The following is a 27,802-nucleotide window of genomic DNA, read 5'->3' as shown; positions in this document are numbered from 1 at the left end:
GAGGTTCCGACCCCCACCTCCCTGCCCCACTACTCTCTTTATAGGAGAAGGAGGCTGCGATATCACGGCCGAAAAGTCCCTGAGGAGTGAGCCAGTGGATAGGCGTCTGGGGGCAAGAAAAGGGCAATTTGAACCGTGGCGAAGCTGCGTGGGCAGCGTGAAGTGAGAATCCGTAGGACGAGGGCAAAGATAACGCCACAGGGAAGTGGCAGTCCTGGGGGCCCACCCAGGAGCGCGCAGCTCTTGGGCGGGCTCCCTATTGGCGGGCGTGGCCCCGGGGCGGAGCCACTAGAAAGCCCCGCCCACTTGGTCTCCGGGACTCGGCGAGCTTGACAACCCAGTGGAGTTCCTGAGGCGGACTTGGTCTCGGACTCGGTCCTGCAGCGCCTCTAGGCTGCAGATCCAGCTCCTGCCACCTGTGCTTGGCTCCACGTCCCGAGAAGCTGGGAGGAGAGAGGAGAGAGGGAGGAGGCGAAGGGAGGAGGAAAGCGGCAGCTTACACACGCCTTCCAGTCCCTCCACTCAGAGCAGCCCAGAGACCGCTGCGGGCGCCGCTGCTATCGCTGCCACCGCCGCTACCACCTGAGGAGACCGCCTGGACCTGTCGCCCCACTGTTGCCCCTCCCGGCAATTCTTTCCTAGCACCAGGCTTTTTATGCGCACTGCCACTACCATTATTATTATTATTCCAAGAGAAGGAAAATAACAGACCAGCTAAAAAGAACCACGTATACCTTTCCGAATTACTCAAGTGTCTCCCGGGAAGAGAGGGTCGCCGGTCCCGGGAGGAGCAGCCGAAGGGGCCAAGGGCGGGTGTTGAAGGGGAGACAGGAGGAGTTGGGGCACTGCGTGGTGGAAAGTTGCGGGCGGCGGAGACCCGAAGGTGCAGCGCCACAGCCCAGGGGGCGGTGTGTCTGGGACAAGCCGCTGCCCGCTGCGTCCGGACCCGCGAGCGCGCGGGCAGCGCGGGGCCGGGGAGGACGCCCCCTCCTGCGGCGCGGACTCTGTCGGTGGTCCCCGAGGAGGAGGAGGAATATGGCATCGAAGGCGGCCTCCTCCTGCCGTCTGGTCTTCTGCCTCTTGATCTCCGCTGCTGTCCTTCGGCCAGGTAAGAGCAAGGGGCCTCAGAGCAGCCCCAGGCCGACCTGGGCCGGGGGGCAGTTTCCTAGGTCCCCGGCCCGGGGCCTCGCACCCCCGGGGAGGCGCGCCGGGGCGCGTGGGGGAGGTAAGGGGACGGCGGTGCGGACACAGAGCTGGCCCTGGGTACCCTCACCTGTGTCGCATATTTGGACTCGACCGGTTGGCTCAAGTTGGGGCAGCGACTGGGGGGACTGGATAAATCTCCAGGAAGTTTGGGTGCGGCCGGGGTCGGGGCTCCGCGGGGCCCACGGGCAAGATTCATCTGGCTCTCTCCCCTTCCCCCCCTGCGGCTCCAGCCTGGGCGGCGAGCTCTCGCCCTCTGACAACCCCTCCAGTCTCTGGATATCAAAGTCCACGTCACTGCGCTCTGGGCAGTTTTCCTTTCGCTTAGCTCTTGGAGGCAATAGCTCGCACTTTTTCGTGATAAATCCCCTGGTAACTTCCCGTGGTGAGAGGCGAGGCGGGGATGGGAGGGGGAGGGGTAGAGGAGGAAGGGAGGACTTCAATCACTCGCTTTTAAAAACCTCCTAAAGCTCCGACCGTGGTTTGGACGCCGTCTCCCCCATTGTCTGGGTGCGGGGTGAGAGTAGGGGTGATGGCGGGCAAAGAACGCAGCCTGGTCTGGAACTCGCAGCCAGGTTTGTGAGCCCTTCGTGAGGGGGTTGTGGATTGTTCAGGACCTGTGACCTAACCTCAGTTCTCAGTTCTGTATTGAGCCTCATAAGAAAACAAACAAAAAAAAAAGGCAAAAGCCCCAACAATTAATATATCTCGCCCGGGAATCTCTTGCCTTGCCCTTAGGGACGTCCCCTGGCACTGTCATCCTGAGACCCGCCGGGTGGCTGATGTGAGTTGACCCTCACAGGGCATTCTGCGTGCTCGCCGTCGCTTGACAGAGCAGCAGGTTAATTTTTCGCTAGACTTGAAGATTTGGGGGAAATTTTTTTTTCTCCCTTTGAAGTTTTGATCTCTAGCCCCTCGTAGACAATTGCAAATAAAACTCCTACTTCTTGTTATTTCGGCTTCTGTTTGTACTCTTGCCCCTTTCTTTAGTTTTTATCAAAGAAAAACTCACTTCCTTTTCGCGTCTTTAATTTCTGCACATCCCTTCAGTTGTTGGCATGCTGAGGTCAAAGAAGAGGTTTGAAAGCCTCTGGAGCTCTCCCAGAAAGAGGGGGGGGGGAGAGTGGGGCTCGGGGTTAGAGCCTGCAGATCCCTAGTGTTTGTGAACTGCCGCCGCGGTGTGTGTTAGTGGTGGTGTACGCGCGAGGTGCATGCCCCCTCCCGTTCTGATCTCATGTTTAAAGTTCCATTTCGAGTCGAGGTAATGAGCTCACCTGCTGTTTTGAGGCCAGAGCAAGAGGCGTCTGTGACAGATCAACGGCTCCGGGGCTGGGACTGTGAATCGAGAGTCGAACCGGATTTAAAGCAGGTGGGGGGGGGTGAGAACCCCCGGGGAGGTGGGAAGGAGAGACCCTCTTGGCTTTGGCACTGCACGTATTTCACTTTTTCCTGATCCCAGTGTCTGGTGTGGGAAGGAGGGGCACTCACTCTGGAGCCGAGGGGAGAGAGGAGGGAGGATGAGGGTTCCGTAGTTTGTTCAGTGCGAAGGTCCACATGCCCACAGTCCCACAGTTGGTTTTCGGTTTAACCCTCTCGCCACTTGGAGAGCGTAGTCTCACTTACACCACCACGCTCGGACCACAGGCGCACGCCCAGTTTCCTTTTCCGTGCCGGAATTTATTTTCAGTTGGGCCACCTCAGAGGACAGGTTTTTCCGCACATGTAACTGCTAAAAAGGGAGAGGTTCCTCTTTCAGATCTTCGCGGCGATTCTTTTGACGCAGCAAGCTCGCGCGTTTCTAGCCGGCACCCAGCTGCGCGCTTTCAGCCAGCGGGGCGGGCTCTCTCGCCGTCGCCCACCCGCTGCTGATCTGCGGGTCAGGAGACTCAGACCCTCAGATCAGCGGTTTCCTTGAAATTACCCGGCTGGCAAATGCGCCAGATTTTCGGTGCGGCGTCAGTGTGTTTTAAAAGAAAGAATTATGGCACTAAAAGCGCCACGTCCAGACTCAGGATTCAAGTCCTGGACGGCAAGTGCCTCTCCTTCAGAGGCTTCTGCACCGCTGAGCCCGGGCGTGGGGGGATGCAGCACCAATAGCTGGCTTAGGCAAAGGGACTAACTGGCCCGCCTGCAGCCCTTCATTTCCGGAGCGGTTTTGGTAGTGTGTCCAGACCTAGAGAACAAAAACTAGAGTTTGTGGAACTGCCTCTGCAAGTCTGTTGGTCTGTAGTCGCTACGTAGCCATGGATATATTTTAGGCATGGCATGTTACCTGTTTTGAAGGCAGGAGGAGAATTATCTATGAACCACGGAAACTGAATTCGGAGATGAAGGCAACGAAGTATGTGCTCAGCATCCGAGGGAGCAAGAATTTTATTATTCTCGTAGAAAGAGCGTCAGCCTGTGGTAACATTTTGTATTGCTTTAAAAAAAAGGCTTTCCTTGATTATTTACAAGGAGATGGGGGCCCTGAACTGTTTCTTCTCTTGGGTCATCTGTGTGCACCCCCTCTGGAATGTTTCTTAATTGCTCACCGATAAAAAGTTCATTCCAAGACGTAAACACACTTAAAGCTTTTTTTTCAGTGGGATATCATGTTTGGAATGTATCCGTTTATCTCAATAGGCCTTGGGAAGAGCATCAATTCAAATAATGTCCTTTCAGACTAACTGATGTGGGACTATTAAAATTTATAATTTCAAAACTGCAAACTGCTTAGTAGGGAGTAAAACTGCTTTTTCTTTGATGATTTATTTAATCCAATAGCAATTTATGATTTAATGGGGCACTATTTTCAGTAGACTGCTTTCCTAGGTTTGTTTTGGGACCACTTACCTTCAGGCACTTGAGCAAGTCATTTCACCATTTTGGGTTTCGGTATTCTCATGTGTAAGGAAAAGGGTGGACCAAGGCTCTGCTCTCTGAGAGCTCTGCCAGCTCAACCATTTGTTTCTAATGACCTGGGGTAAAAAACCCATTTAGGCAAGGCAGAGTCATTTTCCAACTGTATTTTTCTAATGCTTTCAGACAGCCTGGACAGACACGATTCATATAAGTTGTATTACTAGAAAAATGTCAGTGGCTCCCAATTGCTAGTTTTCCGTCTTTTTTCCTACTTTTATAAACTCGTATCTTGTGATTACTCCTCCAAGCCTGAATAAGGCTATTAAAAAAATGTATACTGGAGAGAATTAGTCTCCCATTCTCCTGGGAAAAGAGACCCCAACAGTCAGAAAGGGCTTTAGGTCGGAAAAAAAAAAAACAACCATTTATGCAACCCATCCCTTCTGGATGACTGGCTCTGTTTAAACTTCATATATAGTTCCTAGAATAAAATGTAAGTGATGGTTGATGCTAATATGTTTATGTGGCAAAGCCTTATATGTACACCCTAAAAAGGCTCCTAAACAAAGAAGTTGATTTGCTCCATGGTTGTAAGTACAGTGCAGAAGGAAATAGAAAATAATAACGCTTTCCCATTGTTTTCAAATCTATAGAAATCCAAAATATTTTCACGACTAGATTCCAAACTTTTTCTGACTTTTTAGAAAATTCAAACTAGCATATCTTTTTAAATAGAAATTTAGAAGAAAATGCTTGTCTACTGTGGACTTATTAAAAAGAAGAAAATCAGTAAAAACCTACTTTAAGACTCCTAAGTGTCAACAAAAAATTCTTTATAATGGAGTCAGTACTCATGTGTTCAGTTTTTAGCTGTGCTGCATAAGAATGTTGTAAACTTCGGGGAAGTTATTTTTCTACTCCTTTTTATTTCCCATCTGTAAAATTATCTCCCTATGTAGTACATTGTTCTGATTTTGGTGAGATTAGTGACTCCCTTGCTCAATATTTTGAATTTTTCAAGTAAAACATGCTATATTAAGACTTTTATTATATTCTTAATAGAATAACACTCTTTAATTTATTCCACTTAATTATCACTTTGACCATTTTATTAAAAGCAGGCAAAAATGTTTCTTTTCTTTTTTTCTCCCTCAAGTTTTCATGACACTAAATATAGGCCTTTGTAAAACTGAGCACTAAGTTGTCAGCATTACTGAGTGTAAGATGGCAGCTTTTTGTCATATAGTATTTTAAATGCTTTATAATCACCTTGTTTTATATTCCCAAACACACCTCTTTTTGTTCTGGCCATCTATTTCACATAAAACATCATCAAAGAGTTCTAGCTCTCTGATACATGCAACATGTTATCCCAAATACGCAGGAGAGCAACATAGGTACAGCTCTGATAAAAGAGTATCTCTGTGCCTGTGTGTATACATGGAAACTTAAATTTAGTTCTTCTTAGAGTGTTAATTTTATTCTTCACTGTTAGGTTTTCACAAAGGCCCATTTTATTTCTCACACATGAGTGTATGTGGCATATTAAGACTTGAGCTAACTCACTGGAATACTAAAGAAAATTTTCTTGGGAGTGCTGTGTGATGAATTAATATTTATTTGATTATTACTTTTGGATATCAGCTCCTTTTTATTTTCAATAAAATGTCCAGAAAAATGTCCATTTATATTTCTCATTACTTTTTTTTATTAGGGCAGAAGTTTCCTTTCCCTGTGGAGAACAAAGCCAAGACTGAAATATATCTTCTATATTCAAGAAGAGGATATTATAGGCTCTTTGATAAGGTTAAATCCTACAGTTATTACAAGTATCCCTATAGTGTACAAAATGTTATCATATATTTGGAGTTACTGATATTTTCATCCAGCTAATTTCTCTGTTTAAATAACAAAATTTATGTTCTTTCCCCCGAACCTTATTAGACAGAATACCATATATATTTCAGCTAGGACTAGTTCCAATTGTGCTATGGTATTCAGTAATTGTTTTATGGTAACCTATTATCATAGCCCATTATTGTAGTGTATGTTCCAAGACTGAAATTAGCTTTAACTGCTTCCTCTCTTATTTATCCAGTCAGTTCTCAATTATCCATTCCATTCAAGGGGCAATCAGAGTTGTGCAAAATCCAGAATAGTTTCTAATCAAAGGATTACATAATTCAACTTTGAGTTGAGGTACTTCAATGAACATGACTGTGTCTGATCTTCTAAGAATTCATAGCATTGCAATAAAATGAAACAAAATTGTGGGAGAATAGACTAATCAGAAATTACTCAGCTGTCCAGTTTCCCTGGCTTGCTTCCTTGCCTTTTTCCCCTAAAGCTCTGTTCTCTATCACTCCATGATCCATACATCCTGGTATATCCAAGACACTCCTGGTTTATGCCTGGTTTATTCGATTATTAATGGTACCCTTTTTACTCTCAAAAGTGCAGTTTGGATGGCAAATTAGATGCTGACAATAATTATTAATGACTTGACTGTCTATGTATCTGTCTTAGAATACTTAACTATAAGACATTCCTCATCCTGACAAACTGAATATTTCTAACCTTTTTTATTTAAGTATCAGCTATAGTGAAGTATCAATAAGGGGTTATATGCCTCTTTAATGTCAAGTATAAGAGAGATATACGGTTATGGCTGGAACCCCAAAATATTGTAGTAGGTGTGGAACATTAAGGATTCCATGGATTGGAGTGGAAACCGAATCAACCTGAGATGCCAAGAGAATAATGATGTTTGAAATTCACCTGGGAGCTGTACTTAGCCATGCAGTTATCTAGGGAAGGCCTGTTTCAATTTGATCCTGAAATCCTTTCTTAGCCAACTGCACAATTCCCATTCTGTTCTTCTGTGAGGTTTCTCAGTAGCTCCACTATCAATTTAGATCTAAAAATAAATTACCAAGGATGTCTATAAAATTGAAGGAGGGTCTCAAGTTTTTTTGTACATGTGAACTACAGTTGTATCAGTTAGATATGGTGACCTGACTTGGGACAGCCAACAATATAGCCAGAACAGTTGGTGCCAAGACTGACTATTCCTAATTGATCACCCACATGTTATTTGGTTCAAATATCTCTGAATGTCCCAGATATTCAGAAAACTCCAAAAGCAGATGGAGGTAGGAAAGGTGAGAGGGTACTCTCTAAGCACATGGGTAAAGGATGCCATAGATTTGTCCTTAATAAGACGGATTGAAGGGAGCGGGCATTGGACACTGTGGCTAAAACTCTTGTCAGCATATTCCCAAGTACTTTCCCTAATAGTTGGGAGGTTTCTGGCTATAAAATTTGCCTAGCTCCAAATCAAGCAAAAAACAGAAAAATAAGTCTTGCTACTCTTATTAAAATTTTGAACCACAGTGTATCAGTTAACTATGCCACATAATAAAGTACTCCAAAATATAGCGGTTTAAAACAGCAACTATTTTATGTAGTTCATTATTTTGCAGTTTGGCAATTTAAGCTGGACAGTTGGGTGCTTTTCTGATTTTAGGTCCATGCCATTCTACTGTAGTGTGTCTGTTGTTCAGGAAAAATTAATTCTTCTCCATGGTCTTTCATTTTCTAATAGGCTTCCCTAGGCTAGTTCTCTTGATGGAAGTCTACCTCTCATGATAGTAGTGAGGGGTGTGGCAACAGCAGGGATCCTTACTGCAGATCCTCAGCCCCATATTCACAGTCTACACCCTCTTCTTCCAGATTATTGGGCAAGAAATATTATAGAGGCTCATATATTATAGAGCAGTGTCCAATAAGAGTACTGTTTCCTACTGCTCAAACTTTTATCTTCCCCAGGAATAAAATTATGGAAAGTGTATATGTGTGTGTGTGTGTGGAGGGAGAGAGAGAGAGAGAGAGAGAGAGAGAGAAATTGAAGGGTTAAAGGCATGCAATTCATGATCAGAAGCTAAAATGTGGTAGAAGAGGGGTTATTGGAAAAATGAGAAGGTGCCTTAGATGTCTATCTTGTTCAGTTCTCTTATTTGACAGCTGAGATAGGTGAAGATACAGGTAAAGAGATTACCTAAAATTCAGTAGAAGATTAACCACCATTTTTAGAGACAACAGTGTTCTTAGTTTGATGTATGTTTAGACCCATAGGTTCAAGGTTTTGGAGCTATGAAGAACCTTAAAATTACTTAGCTACTTGCCTAAGGTCATATTGTTAACCAATCCAAAATTAAAACTCTTGTCAATTAACCATTCAACATATAATAATAGCATTCAATAAATATTTATTGTGCTCAATATGTGCAAAGCATTGGGCTTGGTGCTGGGGATACTGCCATGAACTAGTTACTAAATAGCCAAGGTCCACTGTCACTCCAAGAAATTATGTTCTCTCTGGGAAACAGACATCAGTCAACTAATTACATAATTATTTGCTAGAACTTTTGCTAAGTATGGCAAGGACACATAAAGAGCATTTTACATCAGTGTGGCCAAATTTGGTCTGGAGTTTAGGAAAAAATCAGAAAGGTTCTTTCAGGAAGTGATATCTGAAGTACGAGATGAGAAATAATCAAATAAAAGATATGGGCTGAGAGAATGGGATGAGTGAAGACACTAAGGAGGAGGAACATGGCTCTAACTCCTGGAGGTGACCAGGAATTCCTTGAAGTTGTTCAAATACTTTTTTTGTAATTTCCCTAATTTACTTACCAGTTATGGAGTTCAGAAGGGGATCTCTTTGATTTTATTCAAATGCTTATATACTAGCACATATTTGCATATAAACTTCCCACCCTTTAAACATATCTAGTGAGAAAATACTGTATCTTTCCTTTTTCACTTTGCAGCACATGTTGGAGATTAAGAGAATATCTAATATCAGCACACATAGCTTTACCTCATTTTTTAACATGGTGTATTGGAGTTTATTGTACACACCATAATTAACCATTTCCCCAGCTCTTGGAAATGTAGATCGTTTCTAATCTATTTGTTACAAACAATACGGCAGTGGACATCTTAATACTTGTTCTTGTCCATATGAGCAATTATGTTGGCAGGAAAATGTCTTAGAAGTGAAATTGCTGAGTCAAAGAATATGTGTATTTTTTGCTTAGAAAGAAATTCTAAAACTACGGTTCAAAGAGTATATACTATATTGTATATTTGAAAGTTGCTGAGGAAGTAGATCTTAAAAGTTCTCATCACAAGAAATGATTGTAACTATGTGTGGTGATGAATGTTAACTAAACTTATTGTGGTAATCATTTTTGCAATATATACATCTATCAAATCATTATACTGTACACCTAAAACAAATATATGTCAAATATATCTCTATTTAACAAAGAGTATCTTTAGTCCCAGATAAAGTATATGGGGATGCGCCTTCCCCATACTTCCTCCATAACTCTGTACTATTACTATAACTTCTTAAAAACCAGGATAATATGTTGGTTCTTATTTATTTAAAGTTTATGGAAAAAATGAAAATTATAGGAGTAAGGCACACACACTCATATGTAAGGCAAAAGCTATAGACAGATTTGTGCCTAAATTTTTATACATGAGATGGAGCCACAAATGCAGGAAAGAAGTGCATTTATTATGAATTATTATCATTGCTCTTTCCACATAAGATGGGTAACTTTTAGAACATAAACCATGTAATTGTAAGCCATATTTTCTTCCATTTTAGAAGATTCATACTCTGTGAGATGAGATTAACTGAAGCAGTGGATTAAGAGGCAACAAGATGTGAGCCTTAAGAGTAGTTGATAATGTTTTTCATTACACAGATGGTTTCCAAATATTCGTGTTTGTTCATTGTAGATGCAATATACGTCTAACTAATGCCATTTTGTAAACCCAGTTTAATAGGTTTTACTAAACAGATTTCAGTTATTTTTAAGTAAATCATATTTTGAACATTTCTTCCAACAAGTTTGTTTTAACAGGCTTGTCAGAATTGTTTATGAGCTGATAAAAATACCATCTTCTGTAAATTTATTTTAAAAATCAGTACTATTAAATGTTTCACCCTGTAATTTTTGGACCTATTGTGAAAAGGAGTAAAATATATTTTTATAGTTACTTTTATTTAAAAAAAACATAAAATGTGTACATGAAGAGTTTTCAACAAGCATATGCTGAAGATATATTTTTAAAACAAGGCAACAAACACTCATAATGGACTTAATATTAGTATGTACATACTGTAATTTTATGAAACTAAAGCAGTTTCTGCTTAGCATTTAGTTTTAAATGTCCAAACTTGTGGCATTTATACTTCATTCTGCAAGCATTTTCTCTATGTGGTGATAGGTATGACACTTCCCAAGAAAAGTGTTTATGTTGGTCATAAGGCATAAGTTTTATATTTTTGCAGAGATGAGCATGGCTCTAAATATGAATAATGCTTTTGATATCAGATCTAAGAGTAAAATGCAATACATATTTGGATTTACCCTGTTGGATTAATCCCCTACTCAACCCAACCCCAGTATATGGTAATTTAGTTCTCAAATAGAAATTTTCCTTTAGAAATGACTTATTAGCATATGATAAAATTGCTTTTCTTATCATACTAGAATGGCAAATAAGTATCTGTTTATTAAAACAAAACCTGCATCTGTTCAGCTTTTTTTCTCTTTGCTGATAAGAAGTATGTCTTCTTTCTAAAATAAATGATAAAGCATTAAAAAGAATAGAGTTTCCAGGTATAGTTTAGAGGTTATCATTTTTTAGAATTGATCCTAAATGTTCAGCTAGAAAGGATTTGAACTGCCTGAGTAGTGACTTTTTTGTGTACAGTGTGGCTATACCTCAGTGGTATTAAAAAATAATTGCTTAATTTTTATAGACTGTCAAGGCTTACAGATTTCACAGACTGTCAATACATAGCATATATTCCATTGCACAAGCGCTCAAGAGCTTGGGCTCTGGATCAGAGCATTAGTTTGATTACTGTCTCTTGTCCTTTTTTCTCTTCTGTAAAATGAGGATTACAGTACTATCATGTTCATTTGATATGAATATTCAAAAAGATAATGAGTGTATGGCGCATGTCTCAGTGCCTGGCACACAATGGACTCTCAACCAATAATAATCATTATGAATCACATTTTTAAGTAATCACAATATTATAATAAATGCCAGTTTATTCATATCATAAAAATATGTGAAATACCGCATTTTACTGGTTGGAAGATATATTTAGTTCCAATAAACTACATTTTTGAGTTTCCATAACAAAATTGGAATTCATATTCTTATTAGGATGTATCATAGTCCCAGTATCTGTCAAATAACTTTTTAGTTTTACCAACTCAAGGAAAACAAAAGAAAAACGCAAATTGAAAATTGCAGCCTTAAAATGTAATTTCCTGCAAACAAAAACCGTGAAAGAGAAAGAACACATTCTAAAATTATAGACATATGTAATTTACAATATTATTCTTAGAAATTGATATTGCATATGTGCTTCTATAATTTGAAAGGTACTAGAGCTTAGAAAGAGAAAAAATTTACAATTATTATAATAGAATTGTTTTGAAGATAAAATTATGATTTTAAATACAAGGCATATTTTCTCAGCCATAATTCAATAGAGGGAGCTCCACTACTTTTTTTTTTGTGAGCACTGGAGGGTGCTTCTATTAATTATGATTTTCTGGTGACCTCTAATTTAATAGTGAAATTATTAAAAATCTGTAATTTTAATATTAATGTTTTTTTGAAATTGAGTAATATCTTCCTCTTGTTAATGGAATTCAAAAAATGCTTCTACAAATAATTGTTTTAAAACCCTAGTTCTTAGTTCCCTATACCCTTTGGATAATAAATCACTAGAAGAAATTAAAGTGGGTATACTCTTGAGAAGCATACTTTAATATAGCAAAGCATCAAAGGAGAACAAAGTTTATTTCCAATAAAATAATGAATATTTTGATAATACTTTTGTGGTTTCTATTAAGTGAAAACAGTTATATATTAGAATAGGAGAAGAAAAATAGTATTTTTCTCATTCTGCCTAGATTTTTAATCAAGTGATTGTAGATTTCTATGTGGAAATGGCCTATACTCATATCTTTCCCTCTTTTTTATTTTCCCCAATATCCCCTTGATTTAGATAACTCCAATTATATTTTCAATCTAAGTTGATATCCATCACCTGTGTGACCCTGACAAATCATTTACCCTTTATGAGGTTCACTTTTGTCAAGGAAGTATTGTCTCATATGATTTCTAAGATCTTTGCAGCTTAAAAATTCTAAGGTTCAAAATTATACATTGATTTAGAAAATTTTATATAGGTTTGAATCAATGGTAAGCAATAATTTTTACTGGAGGTCCAATTAAGGAAAAAAAGGTTTTAAATGACGATCCCCATTTACTCTTTATCCAAAATGGAAATTATTTTTTTGAGTTCTGCAGAAAATTGCATAATCTCACAGATAGACCTCCTAATTTATTTCGAAAATGCCATCAGTTAAAGAAACGGCCCAGTTCTCTGGTACATATAAGAATCTCCAAAACAGAGACAGATTTTAAACATTTCATATTAAAATTAGATATGTGCTCTTGTGGCGGTGCTAGTAGGGCTGCCTGGGATTGAGGCCTGTAGTTTATGCATTATGGTTTTAAGCGTTCTTTAAAGTAAGTGCTGGTTTTATTTAGTTTTCTTTCTGTGATAGATTAGAGTTTGAGAATGTGGCTTCTGGAGCCAGACTGTGTGGTTCTGAGACCTGTATCTCCACCCTCCACCCTCCCAGCCGGGTGACACTGGGCAGATTGCTTAACCTGTCTTCTGTCTTAATTTGTGCAGTAGGGACAAACTCATTCAGTAGTATGACTGTCAAATAATACGCTCTCAATAAATTGTTAGTATTATTGAAATATTTAATTTCAGTTAATCTTTCCACCTTCCCGCAAATACAAATATAAACCCAGCTTACTCCGATAAGTACATAAAGAAGAGAGGTCTCAGGTTGTTCAAAATTATAAAATTGACAGCTGTAGCTCCTCCCCACTCCACCTTTTGTTCCTACTCAAGAAGTGGAATATTAATGAGAGTGATGTCATATTATTTATTGGGCATAACCTTGAATCTATTCACTATATAAAATAAATAAATCATTCACAAATGCCTAGACTTTATTCATTAATTATTAGTATCATATTCATGATGACACAATTCTTATCTGATAATGAAACATCATTGCATTGTGATCCTGTGGTTGAAATCTAAACTTAGAGGTAAAATTAAGGCTAAAAAAGAGACACCTTGCAGATTGTAGTTCACAATGCCTGAGAGCATATTGCTGTTGTAGGTCGTTTCTGTAAGTTGGCCAGAGGTAACTTAGGAGTAAGAAGATGTGTGTGTGCTTATAACAGATTTATGTAGACTCTAGATTCTGAGTAAAATAGAGTAGTGATCATAAGCAGTTTTAAGGAAGTGAACAAAATAAACAGGCTAAAGTTTTCCCAAACTTCAGTCTAGCGCCCCTCCAATCTCTTCTCCCCTATGCCATTAAAATGAGTAAGATATGAATAGAATCTTGTAACTGCTCTGCTTAAAATACTTCAATGGCTCCCTGTTACAGTAAGGATAAACTGCAAACTTCTTAGCATAGCATTTAAGGTCCTTCATGCATTTCTCAACACAGTCTTTCCTGGAAGTCCATGCTCCAGCCATACTTCTAATTGTGCCATGGCCTTCTTGTTTCCTGTGTTGTTATTCATGTCACTGTCTTCTTCCAGCACTCTCTCTGCACCCTCCCCCATCACCCTCCCTTTGCCTGAAAAATAGCTAGCATCTCCACCCTTCGGAACACAGTTTAGATTCCATCTTCTCCAGAAATTCTTCGTTGATCGCCCTAAAGTGTCCGTTCAGTGTAGTTCCAGAGCTAATTTTACTTATTGCCTATTGCCTGTTTATTCGTTTCTCTCTACTTTAGAAGATTTTTGTGTTCTAGAGGCAGGGGCTATGTCTTAATCTTTATTCTGCTCAGTGTCTACTGATATACAGTATATCCCCAGTACATATATGATGATTGAATAAACACATTAGTCAAAATTAGAAATATCGATTATTAATAAAGCCTACATATATTCACATATGAATTAGAAATATCTGTATTGAGACAATTTTTCAATTGCTTTTAAAAATTTAATTAGAGAATGACTAATCTCCTGAATTATGGTTCTTTTAAAAAAAAACAAAACAGTATTTGCCGTATTCTACCCAAGCTACACAGTGGAGTATAAAAAGAAATGAAATAAAGTTAGACTAATTTTTCCTCCAGGTGTCAATCCAGATTAACATAAAATAAAAACCTTAATAACTGTCTTCTTTGAGTTTTCATAGACATTGAACATTAAATGTAAGATCATCCAGAGAAATACAAAAATTTATTTAAATTGATTTATTTTTTAAACTAAGTTTTTCTAGGATAATTGTAGGAACACATTCTCAATAGGCAGTAAACGACTGGTAATATTTTTATTTCTCCTGGTTTTAATTCTTAGATTAAACCTTTGGATCAGGGCATTTTCCTGAATATGGCAAAAATAGTATAGAAAAGATTTCATGAGAAGTTGATCAATCACACAGGCAATATTGAATATATTTGTACCACAGAAAATATGTGTGTGTTGCGGACCATGCCTTGAATGCTGTTAACAGTAAAATATCGAGATAATTCGGAGAAAATCTAGTGTGACTTTTGCAGAAGGATTTTTTTATTGACGAATTAAAAGAATTCAGACACAAACCTAAGAAAAAATTGAAAGATTTTGTTTTTACTGAAAAATAAACCTTGTGCTCTTGAAACTGACATCTTTTCTCTGGGCAAAATAATCTAAATCCTTATAATCTTTTAAATTAAAGTCTTTTTTTTTTTTAATAAGCCTTTATTTATTTATTTATTTTTTACTTTACTTTGGATCCTTCCCAGTTGTTCTGAATTTTAACTTCCCTATGGTTTTATTCCTCATGGAAAACGTTGTTAGTAAATTTTTACTTCTGTGGTCTGATAGTCAAGTCCTGAATTCCCACAGAGAAATTCTAATATTTTTCTAATATGTTATAAAAGTTACTTGTCCATATAAACCAATATAAATGCAACATGTTGTCACTGATAGCTCCCATGTATTGTATACCTGCTGTGCTCCATGCATAGTAGTACTTTACAAAAGAATGACCAATATATTTGCATAATCAATTTTAAATGTAAAAGCTGTACTTTTTATTTTATTTTTTGAATTACAAAATACTCTCACTTTCAGCCTTTACAATATAAGACTTTGAATGCAGTATAGCATATGTATCAAAAAGTAATCAGAGCAAAGGTATTATCAAATAAAGCCAAGTAAATGAGACTTTCTTTTTCTTTAAATATATAAAACTGGTTGGGCCATACCAATGACCTGTTAAGAGTCTGGATTAATCAAGTAGTCTACATGAAAATTATTATTTTTTATCTCTTCTACTTGAAAAAATGTTACCCATTTCTATGACAAATATTGCATGGATTCTTGGGTTCTAATATAGATTTCACATTAATGATATTGTGATCCAACAAAATAATCTTCCCACAGACATGTCAGACAATATAAAAATAATAGAGCTTTCACTTTTCCATGGAAGCAGAATCTAAGGTTAATACAATGAAATAATTTTCCTCATCAACGAGCCTTATTTTATTCTATGTGAATAGGTTTAAAAAATTAAATTTTACTATAAAGGGTGTTAATTACAGGAAACGTTGAGTGTTCTGTATATGCTGTAGAGGACATGTGATACTTAAAGGGGCAGCTTGAGGAAGGTACAGGAGAGAATGAGTGGACCTCTCTACAGAGAGAAAAGAGAGACAAAACCTGAATGCTAGCATGAAAGAGAAATTGCTGTTTAAAAAGAGATAACCACAGATTGCTTACGTGGACCAGTAACATCATACTATAAAATAATTTTTCTTTTAAGCGCTGCATGTAGTTGATAATACACTCTAATAATTCCAAATTTGAATCTCTTTTCTCAATAACTAAAAATCACTTAATTTTTTATCTTGGAGAAGGGAGAACAATGGCTGGAAAGAAACTTCTTACAGAGAAATTTTGATGTAAAGCTCTATTGAAGTCCAGATACTTATTGACCAAATTTAGCAGTGCTTATCAAATTCTACAATAGCAGAATGTGAATTCATGGTTCCTTATCAAAGTTGAGTAATTCTGAACAGTCTAGGGCATATCATTTAATAGTGAACTTAGATAAATATACAATACATCTGTCAGTTTCCAACTGAGCATATTTGTTTATACTCAGATCTTTGGTGAGTGCTAAATAAAGGCTTATCTATACAGATTCAGTTCCCTGAACCAGTGAGAATCTAGTAAGACAGTGTTTTTGAAACTACTCCCCCGAGAGATGGATGGAACATATACTATTAATATAGTATTGAATGATCTGCTCTAAACCTAGAGATCAGTGGGCCTGAGATAAGACTTGAGCATTGGGATTTTATTTCAAAGAGTGGGGCTGGGCTGGAATAAAGAGTTTACTTCCCAAGTGTGCAGAGGAAGTTAAAATTAGAGAAATGAGTATAACAGAGAGATGAGTGGGTGACTAGTCAATTTCTGCACAGGGAAGTCTGATGGGTGAACAAATCTGAAGGAAGAAGAAATGGATATTAGAAAACCAGAGTTAGGAAGACAAAACTGAACCAGTGAAATGTGTTTGGTTAGAACAGGTGCCTCTACATCTGTTTGGAATCAACTACGCAATGGTTCATGCATGGGCCAACTGAATAGAAATATTCAAGGCCATAATAAACTGCAGATTTGTTTCTACTTACAGCTTCCCTCTCTTGGTTTATTCATAAAGAGAGAGCCCAAACAAATCCATTCTCATTGGCTAGGGACATTATTACCCATGCTTAGATTTTGCACGGCTTTTCCCTACATCCTACCTTCCTACCCCTTTTCCCTGTGACCTTTACCGCTAGACATCAGACCCCGCTTCCTGAGAGCCTAGACTTGGTCTATCATCGTGTTAAAGTAAATATATATGTTTAGTTGCTTTCTTAGTGAGTTGTGGATTTTTTTAAATTAAAATTATGTGGAAGGTGTTTATTATTTCCTATCGAGTTAGGCATATTTATGAGAAGCATACCTGTTGGGACACAAAGCCCAATTCAGGAACTACCAAATAACTGGTATCACTGTATGCCTTTTTCAAGCACGGTCTCCAATGTTTAGAATGCTATCCTTCTGAGCTTAATCCTTTAACATGAAAACAAATATCAAACGTAGTATGAAGAAGTTATCTAATAAACATTATTTTCCCAATAGTTTTAATCTCACTCTGGTTAATATGATATTAAGTGTTAATGATACTTCAAATTGATAAGTTTTGAGTTTTATCTTCTCTTTTCACCTCAGATTATTTTCTAGATAGAAATTTAGAGATTTCTCCATAAGAGAAATAGAATAGCTGAGGAGTAATTACATTTTCCACAGCAGTATTTAGTAGTCAGACAGGCTGAGCTTCCAAATGAGTTTGCTATAGGAATGGCAGGAGGAAATAAAAATAATAAACGATCCTCCCCGCCCCCCGCAAAAAACCCCAAGAAACCGTCAAAGCCCAGAAACACTTCAAACATAAGATCATCCTTTACTTTTTTGTTGGTTATTTACTTTGCCTTCTGGAAATATTGCATAACCTGTTAGCTTTTTCTCTTTAGATGTTTGCAGGATACGGAATGTACTACTAAGTTTAAAAAAAATGACATTGATTCTCACAGCAGAACCAGTGTGTACTTGTTAACCACATAAGTACACTGTTAAACATAGTTGCTTCACAAATAATAAAATAAAATGAAAAAGAAGTTAAGAAAACAGGCCCCATGCAAACAGTTCATACACTCCACTAACTTTATTATTTAGTAATTAAACTAGAAAACATTTAATAGTGAGTGTTGGTTTATCATTGTTGAATCACTAACAGTAACCAGGATCATTGTGGCGTTAGTAACAGTGACCAGGAGCTTTCCTACTCTGTGAGGCTTGACTGCCAATGATCAATGGCAGAGTGATGTAGAAGACTGGAGAGGGAATATGAGCCCCAAGTTTCGGTTCTGCCTTTGTCAGCAGCCCTGGGATTTTGGTTAGTCACTTCATATATTTGTTCTTTGTTTCTTTGCTTGTTCAATGATGATATTAGGCCAGAACTGGGTGGATTTCCTTCCATGTGATTATGTGTTGTGTGATTTAATTCCATTGCCAAATAAAAAGGATCTTTGCATTGTATGTATTATTTGTTCTTCTTTTGGTCTGACCAGCATGCTCAATTAAGGGCTAGCCATGTAACATTTTGCAGATTGAGATTCCCAGTCACAGTGGACCATAAATAAAATAATAAGTCATAGAAATAAAGAATACAGTATAGACAAGCATTAACAGTGTGTGACATTATGATAGACAAGGAGGGATACAACTTCTCCCCTGTTCAACACTGAACATAACTTCATGAGAATACACTATTACATTTCATTTTGGTCTCAATATTTCAAATAAAGCTGTAGAGAAATTGGATTTGGTTCAGAGAAAAACAATAAACTTGATTAAACCTTATACAATACAGGTTCTGTGAGGAAGAGTTAACGTCTGGAGAAGGAAGGGGTAAACTGTGAATTAAAAGCTGTTGTGAAAACACTGATCCATGATTCCCTGTCTTCACAGACAGCTGTTCCACACCAATAATCACAAAACAGGATTCAGCAGCTGAAAGAAGAAGCTAGTTCCTTGACTTTGAATTTGCTGCTTTTGAGAATGACTGAGAGACCGCTATCGCTGATAGTGTTACAAAATGTTATAGCCAGTTGTCTGTCTGGGATGTTTTATATGTATTCCATACTCAAGGCAGAGGTTTCTGATATCTCTTTCAATGTAGAGATCACTGTGAAAGGATAATAAATTTGGTGATAAATACTTCATTTTTCTTATCTGTAAAGTGATAGAAACTGTAATTGAAGATCCCTTCTGGTTCAAATTGTCTATGATTTTTGAGTGTTGGGATGTTGGATCTACACCTTAGCTTAATATTTGATTGTAGAAATATCCTTCTAGGAAACTTAGTTTAAGAGGTCAGACTTTTCTTTCTTTTTCTTTTAAAAGATAAAATGGGTAGTTTTTTTTACTTTTTTAAATTTTATTTATTTATTTATTTATTTATGGCTGTGTTGGGTCCTCTTTTCTGTGTGAGGGCTTTCTCTAGTTGCGGCAAGCGGGGGCCACTCTTCATCGCGGTGCGCGGGCCTCTCACTATCGCGGCCCCTCCCGTTGCGGAGCACAGGCTCCAGATGCGCAGGCTCAGCAGTCGTGGCTCACGGGCGCAGTTGCTCCGCGGCATGTGGGATCTCCCCAGACCAGGGCTCGAACCCGTGTCCCCTGCATGGGCAGGCAGACTCTCAACCACTGCGCCACCAGGGAAGCCCAAAATGGGTAGATTTTGAACTTAATAATTATTGCAATAGATTCCAAATGAGTCTAACCACACCCTGTGGATCTTTTAGCTCTTGCAGGCTCAAAGTCCTGAGACTTTACAATCAAGATATAAAGACTATAAATTGAATGGTTATATTAAGGATTTTGTGAAAGAAAAGAGAAGGAATGAATAACTGAAACAAGCTACTTAAGTGGGCAAGTTATGTAATGTCTCTAGGTCAGTTTCCTTATCTGTAAAGTGAAAGGAATAATAACAATTATATCAGAGTTTTGTTGAAAGAACTAAATGAGATAATCTTTAGAATTAGCAAATTGAATGGCAAGGAGTACAGGCTTCAGAAATGTTAGCTATTACTGTTAATACTGCCATTATTATCAACATCTTAAATAATGCTTTAATATACCATACCTTCCATGAAAAAGTTTAAATATGACACATATTCAAATATAATAGATAAGAGGAAAAAATTTTCATGTAAAGTAGAAAATTATCCCACTATAATTTTCTTTATCCTTTTTTATTAAAAATATAAGGATAGTAAGAAAAATGTGGTGATAGAACAATGTATATGATATGCTTGTTTGCATGAAAGTGGAATGTATCTTTAAACAGACAAAAATTTAACATGCCTGTATACACATAGCTATTTTTTTCTGAAAAATATACAAGAACATTTAGTAATGGCTGTCTCTGAAAGAGAGGGCTGGGGATATGAGATAGAAGGGAAGCCCTTTTTTTTTTAAGTGCATATTCTTTTATGTGATTTGAATATTTATAATTTGTGTATTATTTTTAAATAAACTACTAGCACAAAGATCATTATAACAATAGTGCTACTACCAAAACCGTAGAAGAGATACATCTACTCAAGTAGTAATGTATTTATTTTGAATTGAGAAATTAGAACATTTCATTGCATATAGTGCTATCCATGATTATAAAATTTTAGAATAACAGTTATACTCATTTTTGCATGTTTCTTGCTTCTCTTTCTCTTCTTTAGGTGCATGAAAGTTTTCTGATTTATTACAGTAAAACTACAAATATATTGGAATTAAAATAACCCTTCATTTTTATTAACATTTTACAAAATAGTAGTCCACATTTAAGTTTAAATCAATTTAAGACAAGACTGCAGGGTTTGCTTGTTGACTGGCGTTTTGAAGTGATTTGCAAATACAAATGTAAGCCTAAGTGATGCCTACTAAAAGATTGTTCAGACATATAGTTAACGAATTCACACCTGTGTAGACAAGAAAGTAAGCATGAGAAGAAAACATACAAGAAGAATTTAAATTTTGTATCAGTAATAATTTTCTGACACCAAAGTTGTTGAACCATGTTTTATGAAATGGATAACTTTAGAAGCTTGTGGCATCGTAGTCCTGGAGAAATGTTTCTCAGACTCTTGTGATGCCAATAATTAGGCCATGATCAAATTCATTTGTGAAATGGTGCACATTTATACGCACTCTTAAAAGTCAGAATATAAATAAACTTTGCTAATGCCTGATGTAAAGAAATTTGTTTAACATTGTTTAATCTGGTATGTGACTTTACACTTGGAGAACCAGTGCTTAGGAAACATCTTTAATCACATTTACAAATAAAATATATTACATTAAATATATTATGCAAATGAAACATATTTTCCAAATTTAGGATTATTTGATTTCTGGTATCATCTAGAACTATATTTCTGCATTAAAAATAAAAATACAACAACAGAAGAGCAAAACAGCCTGCAAAAGAAGCCTACAGTTCATTTCTTTGAAGCTGCATATAAGATTTCTTCATAATTTGGAATTTATATCATCCAGTTTTTAATTTTAAGCTTACTTAAATTATGACTAATTTTAAATTTGGGGAAGCCAATTATAATTGTATTTTTTTATTATGTTTTGCCTGGTATGCTGAATACTTAGCATCTCATAAATGGAAGCTAGAGGCCTCAGGGATTATCAAAGATATAACCTTACTACACAGAATAGAGAAAAATTGCATTGCCAAACTTTTTATCAATCGCAGAAAATTTCGAAGCATAAATATCTGCAAGTAAAACATTTTTGTTATTCTAATTTAAGGACTGCTTAGAGGAATGGAAGAATATTAAATCTTATCTCTTCATTGGAGGAATTTAGCAGGGCTAAATTCTGTGAGGCAGAGTTAACCCTCCTAGCAATCTTTGCAACAATAAAGGATGATTCTTTTCAAGTATAGATTAATACAAAACACGTTTATAACTCACCTGAATCAAAGAGACACCACTTGGCCACAATCTCCTTATAGCCGTTATCTCTGGCATTTTTCAGAAACATCACTCATAAAATGATTCTTTTCCATACTGGCAGTCTAATGGTGTTTTACTTTTAGATTGTATTCTGGCATTTAGAAGTCCAGATTGGTCTGATTTCTAGGCCCTCCTTTGTATCTGACATTTAGTTCACAGCTAGTCAAGAGCTAATTCAAAAGAGATTAGACTTTAAAACACATGCAAACGTGTTTTAAAAGAAACAACTGAAAGAATAAGATACTAAAATTAAGACAGGTAGTAAAAGGTTCTTGGTTTTCTTATTGAAAATATAATGAACACCTGCCTGTAGGTAATCAACAATTCCAGACTATTATAACTGACCTCACTTGTCAAGTATTGAAGCCAGGCTGATTTAAGTAAAAGCGCTTTCAATTTATGAGCTGGGATGAATAGTATATGAAAGGCATTATGAATCCCCTCAAATTGCCATAGTAATCCCATAGCTACAGGAGCAAACAAAAAGGCTTTGTGTGTTTTTAAAATATAGTTCTAGTCCATTTCCTCAAGAATGCCACATCAGTAGCCAGAGTCCTACAGCACTTTGACTGAGTATGGTAACAGCATGTAAAACACCTAAAGCTGAAAGAATTAAAATTAATTCTTACATCACTAAACCCACTAAGAAAGTACAGAATAGTTTGGGGCAGTGGATTGAGTGTATTTAGTTCCTCTTTTCCTTTTCTGTGTAGTCCAACACCTGACTCACTGCCTGTGTGCATCTGTCTGAGATGACAGTACCTAAATTGGACATATGAGCAAGGAGGGAAGCACAGGCATCTTGAGACATTTCCAGTTGGCTGCTGTAGACACACACAGGCCTGGCCAGCCAGCTACCACCCTCACTCCCGGATGCCTGGGCTTTTGCATCTTGAAGAGGCACATGGCCTCTCGATCAACATTTCTTTGCTTCGTTGCTACCATTTACATTTACTAAGGCCTCAAAGGTTTCCTTTAACTCCTTCAACCTAGGCTGACTTTGTAAAACAGACCTTTGTCCCAGAGGATTTTTACTAAGTTATCACTGTTTTTAAGAAAATGCAAGATATGAAACGTATTACACAAAGTACTCCAGAAAATTATTATTTTCCTTATTTCAGAGTTACACTGTGTACACTTAGAACTACGCAGCTCTATGGCCTATGGGTCTCATGCATTTATTGTCATGAGCAAACTTATTTAGTCTGGAAAATGATTTTTTTTTTCAAGATTAACTGCAGCCATACAGAAAGTGTGGCAGGCCAATAACTATATTTTGGAAAATTATTTAATAATTCAGTAGCTTACAGAGATTGCCTTTACTTTTTCTGAATCCATCATAGTGGCCTTATAAGGTTTTGCTTTATGTTGTTATCCTTTCCATTAATGTGAAAAGTAGGAGTAGTTTTATAATTGGTGAAACAAACACAGGGTAGGTAATAATAACCAGGTTCATATAGAGTTTTTCATAAGGTTATAAACTGAAAGTGTGGTAAATAAAGCATGCATCTCATGCCACAGAATTGCACCTAAAGCTTATCATAAGTTAACAATCAGCATCTGTGATTTAAATTTTAATCAAGTGACCTTCCTGCCAACTTACTGACAAGGGATTTGTGCTATTGAAATTTTTCAACAATTACTTTGGACTTTTTTATAGCTCTCCATTAAAAAAAAAATATTTAGTGACCACAACAGAGTACCCTTTTACGTTTTATGTTGAATCATATTCAATGGAACTTTTTCATAGTGATGTTCCACATATTGTCACCTTCATCCTGTATAGTAAAGTGGATATCTAGAGCTTTTTGTCCTTGGAGAAAATACAGAAATGTAGAAATCCAAAACAACAAATAGACTCCTACTTCTCACATGTAGATGTTTTTTCTTACTTTCTTACTCTGTATACTCATGTTATATATTTGTTCTATATGATTTCAAGTGACTTTTCCACATTGGATTTCTATTTTAGATTATTTACCCTGAAAATATGCCTTCTCTTATTAAGTCAAAAGTAATTAACTAAATATGACCCATGATTCTGGTACCTGTGTTGCTTAGGAGCTTTTATGGCAGTGACAGTGGTCTACTTGATCTAGCTTAAGCAAAAAAGGGGATTTATAATGAGGGTACAAAAAAAAAAAAAACCTCTATAACAAAGGGAGATGATACAACTAGGACTTAGAACTTGGGAACTAAATAGAATCAAGGGCATGAACGCTGTCAGTTCTTGGTCTTCATTTCTCAGTTCTTGTTTGTCTTTGTGTGCCTTCTCTCTTTCTACAGACTATCCTATTTTGATTCTAACGCTGAAGGTTAGTCTATCTCCTGGATTTTGTTCTCCTCCACTCAATAAACTAACCGTCATGATTTGCCTAGTTTCAGTTCCAAATTAGCATGGAAAGGATTCTTTTGGGCTCAGCTTGGATCAGATACTGACTTTGGACCAGTCAACTAAGATTGAAGGAGGGGAAGTTGACAGGTTTCTGTGCAGTTTCGTGAAAACTGGGCATGTGGTAACAGAAGGGACTGAGCAGGCAAAATAATACTTGCTTACTACAGCACTTTTAATTTAATTTAACTAACCTAGTGTTTATTGGACATCCATTATGAGCATGCCATTGCATATAGCTATTGTGTTGGATAAAGATGAATAAGATACAGTTTCTGTATCAAAAGGTGTAACAGGACAGAGCAGCTACACAAATCATTGGAGTACAATGCAGACAGAGAATGGAGAGAAATAGGAGGTCAAGGAGATAAGACGTTTGATCCTCTTGAGAATATTTGGAAAAGAAGAGATCTAAATATGTATGTGGGTCAACAGAAAAGAAGGAGCAAGCCAAAGGGGCAGAACTAAACTGGGAAGCAAATGGGGATTGATTGAGCAAACTGTTAAAGTTGGAGGAGGAGAAGCCAAGAAATGGGAGAAGAGTGCTTAGGAACTTGGGCTTCTTTCTCAAAGGTGAAAACAAAATATGGATAAAGGCGTTAATACCAGTTGAATTTTAAGAGTAGATCTGTAGTGGACTTAATAAAGTTTTTGACATTCTATGGTGATATCTACTCCCTAGGAGTTAAAATATGATAGAACCATCGCTTTCTTCACTGCCTGGTCCTCTGTTTCTTTTGTTCTTTTCCCCTGTCCTGGATGCTCCTGTTGTCCGCAGTTATTGGCATAGCTAAACCAGCAGAAGACATTCAGGAGAAGAGATTGTTCCCTTACAGGTTATCATTCCTTTCCAAAGGTCATGGCCTCTGGATTCATTTCGTAGCAGTTTTATAGGTCTTTTGTTATACACCAGCATGTGAAATAGTAATTTTTATAAAAAGGGAATGTATATCTTTAGGCATTAAATTGTTTGTTGATTTTCTATTTGTTGGCTTTCAGCCAGTTTTCAGATCATGGTGACAGGTTTCCTATTGCAGATGAATTGAATTAATTTTTTGAAGTAACATTTTTGTGAGGCTATATCAAATGGTGTGCTAGAGTTAAAATGTATTACTTTGCCCAATTTCCCGTTTTCTAGTAAAGTTTATAATTCAAACAAAAATACAATAAAAACGTCTCCTAAAATTGTACTTTGTGAAATGATGATGGCCATTATTCTGCCCCTTGAGGCTCATAAATTATCCTCTTGGTATCTGTTCCCTTATTTAACTGGCAACGTAAGTTTAGAGTTTACAGATGCAAACCTTACTATTATTTTCAAGTTTTTATTTTTGTTCATTCTCTGTAAACACTGATTTGAAAAATAAGGGATTTTTTTGCAAATTTTACACATGTATATATGAATTGAACCTATCCAAAGTGCTAGAGTTATTTTGTGACACAAAATTTAATGAATATATTGTTATGTTGAGTAACAAGAAGTGATAGCTAAAAGTTTAAATGGATGACTAAATTTAAAAAATAATTTTTGCCAGTTATGGAGAATAATAGGTAATAGATTTTATTTTTCAAGACCAATCCCTCCTCAAATAATCCTCCCCCCAACAACACCAACAAAAAACCAACTAACTACCCATTCACAAATTCAAAACTATGTATGTAATGATTGTCACAATAACTTTTTAAAGAACATTTTGTCTTCCAACTACTATTGACTAATTTGAATAAGAACGTATCCATTTTAATGAAGCTTTTAAAAAAGCTTAACTTCTGTTCTATAAATGAAATTATGTATTTGCTAGCACTAGAAATACCTAAAATGATAGCTTGGGGTATCTTTTAAAATCTACTTTCTTTCAGAAAAAAGGTTTCTATTTTTAACGAATTCAATCAACAAACATTTGAGTGCCGGCCGAGGGCTAGCCATTGTGCTAGGTTGGGCCGTGGGGATACAGCAGCAAACACAATATGGTCCCATGGAGCTTTCATTTCATTGGAACTGTGGTTCTCAAACTTGGACATGCGTCAGAGTGACCTGGTTAGCTTGCTAAAACATAGATTGTTGGGTCCAGTGCCTAGAGTTTCCAATTCAGCTCTTCTGATGTGGGGTCCAGAATTTGCATTTCTAAGTTCCCTAATGTTGTTGATGCTGCTGGTCCTGGAACCACATTTTGAGAACAACTGTGCCAGAGGAAGGCAATGTTGTCTATCTACCCAGTCTCCAATTAGCCTACCTCCTGCTGACCCACGCCCACTGCAGGACCCCCTTTGTAGTTATTTTCGGTAGTAAATATGCTTTCTGTAAATGCAATCTGGTGTTTGGATAGCCCACAGTTTGTATAGTTGCTTATCAGATAATCAAGAAATTTACAAGGTCAGATAGATACAGTTTTCAAAGACAAAGCTACCTTGTTTATCCCAATAAAAATGTATCATCAGCATTATGGCTTGATTTCCAATTTAATCATCACTTTATTTTAACATAAAGCTTTTCTTTCTGATCTTTTGGTAAGCCTCCAGATTTCCATAGTCTTTTAAAAGTGATGGCCAGTGGTTCATTTATTGCAATAATTAAGATGGATAGCAGCATGCCAGCTGGAATGACTACACTTGTGTTTGTTGTATAAATTATTTTCCTAGTATGAAAGCCTCTTTTATGGCTTTTGCTTTGGTCATATCTTTTGTATCCTAAACCATTAAATATATAGCACGTTTAAGAGAGATATTTATAAAGAAGCTGGTAGTATTTACCAATTTTTAATCACCATTAATTCATGTCTGCATTTTTCTTAGCACTGAAGATTGCCTTTCACTTTGTTCCTTCTGCCAAGAGCAGCAAAAGAAAAGGGCCTCTAGCCCTCATAAGCCTTTTTTTTTTGATTACCTTTACACTTCCTTTATTTTGTTCTGAGTCTCAGCCCTTTCCCTTGGGAATCTTAAGTGATTTGGGGCAGTTTACCCAAAGTACATAGAAGCACAGCCCCAAATGTGAATTTCTTATAAGGTATGTTTGAAACTACCTTAAAATACAGATAGCAACAAACTTTTATCATATTTTTAAAATGCTACTTGAATTTGGTGGTCTTTTCCATTTCTAAAATAAATGCACCTCAGATTTTATAGGAATTATTCAGATAAAGTTTGGATACTGGTCGCCTTATTTCTGTATCCATTATAGTGCCTAATACATTTTAGTAAATATTTGCTGACCTGACTATTTTTGTTCTATACATTTTAACTTCAGAGGAAATTGCATGTCTGTTATTTTTCTGAGGCTTAGGATAGTCGTCACTACATTTACAAGACTCATCTTTCCTTTTAAATTTTATAAATTTGAAAAGATAAATAATACATAACACTGTGTAAGAATATTAATTTCGTTTTTATCCATGTGCCAAATAACTAGTTAAAACAATTCAGAATATCTAACAAGAAATATTTAGCTGTATTTTAAATATTTAGCTCAATAAACATAGTATTGCACATATATACACATATTAGACTTAAGTAAAATTATTGTCTGCAACTCTTTAGATTTCCTTATCAAATTTCAATATAACGAAAAACAGTGAATGAAATAAGC

General features: G+C 37.0%; 1 protein-coding gene across 2 annotated transcripts in view; it reads left to right on the top strand.

Moving 5' to 3' along the window:
• The first annotated feature begins 338 nt into the window (after window positions 1–338).
• Window positions 339–27,802, top strand: part of ALCAM (activated leukocyte cell adhesion molecule) — a 193,254-nt gene continuing 165,790 nt past the window's right edge. The window contains exon 1 of one of the 2 annotated variants that reach the window (XM_068546819.1): window positions 339–1,108. In XM_068546819.1, the coding sequence (XP_068402920.1) occupies window positions 1,036–1,108 (73 nt within the window). In that variant the 5' untranslated portion in view covers window positions 339–1,035. The remainder of the gene's footprint in view (window positions 1,109–27,802) is intronic. The other variant, XM_068546818.1, reaches the window with a different exon arrangement.

The sequence above is a fragment of the Eschrichtius robustus genome, chromosome 6 (assembly GCF_028021215.1).
Source record: "Eschrichtius robustus isolate mEscRob2 chromosome 6, mEscRob2.pri, whole genome shotgun sequence".
NCBI classification, from domain to species: domain Eukaryota; kingdom Metazoa; phylum Chordata; class Mammalia; order Artiodactyla; family Eschrichtiidae; genus Eschrichtius; species Eschrichtius robustus.
The sequence above is the reverse complement of the archived record's forward strand: the minus strand, read 5'-3'. Positions and strand labels throughout refer to the sequence as shown.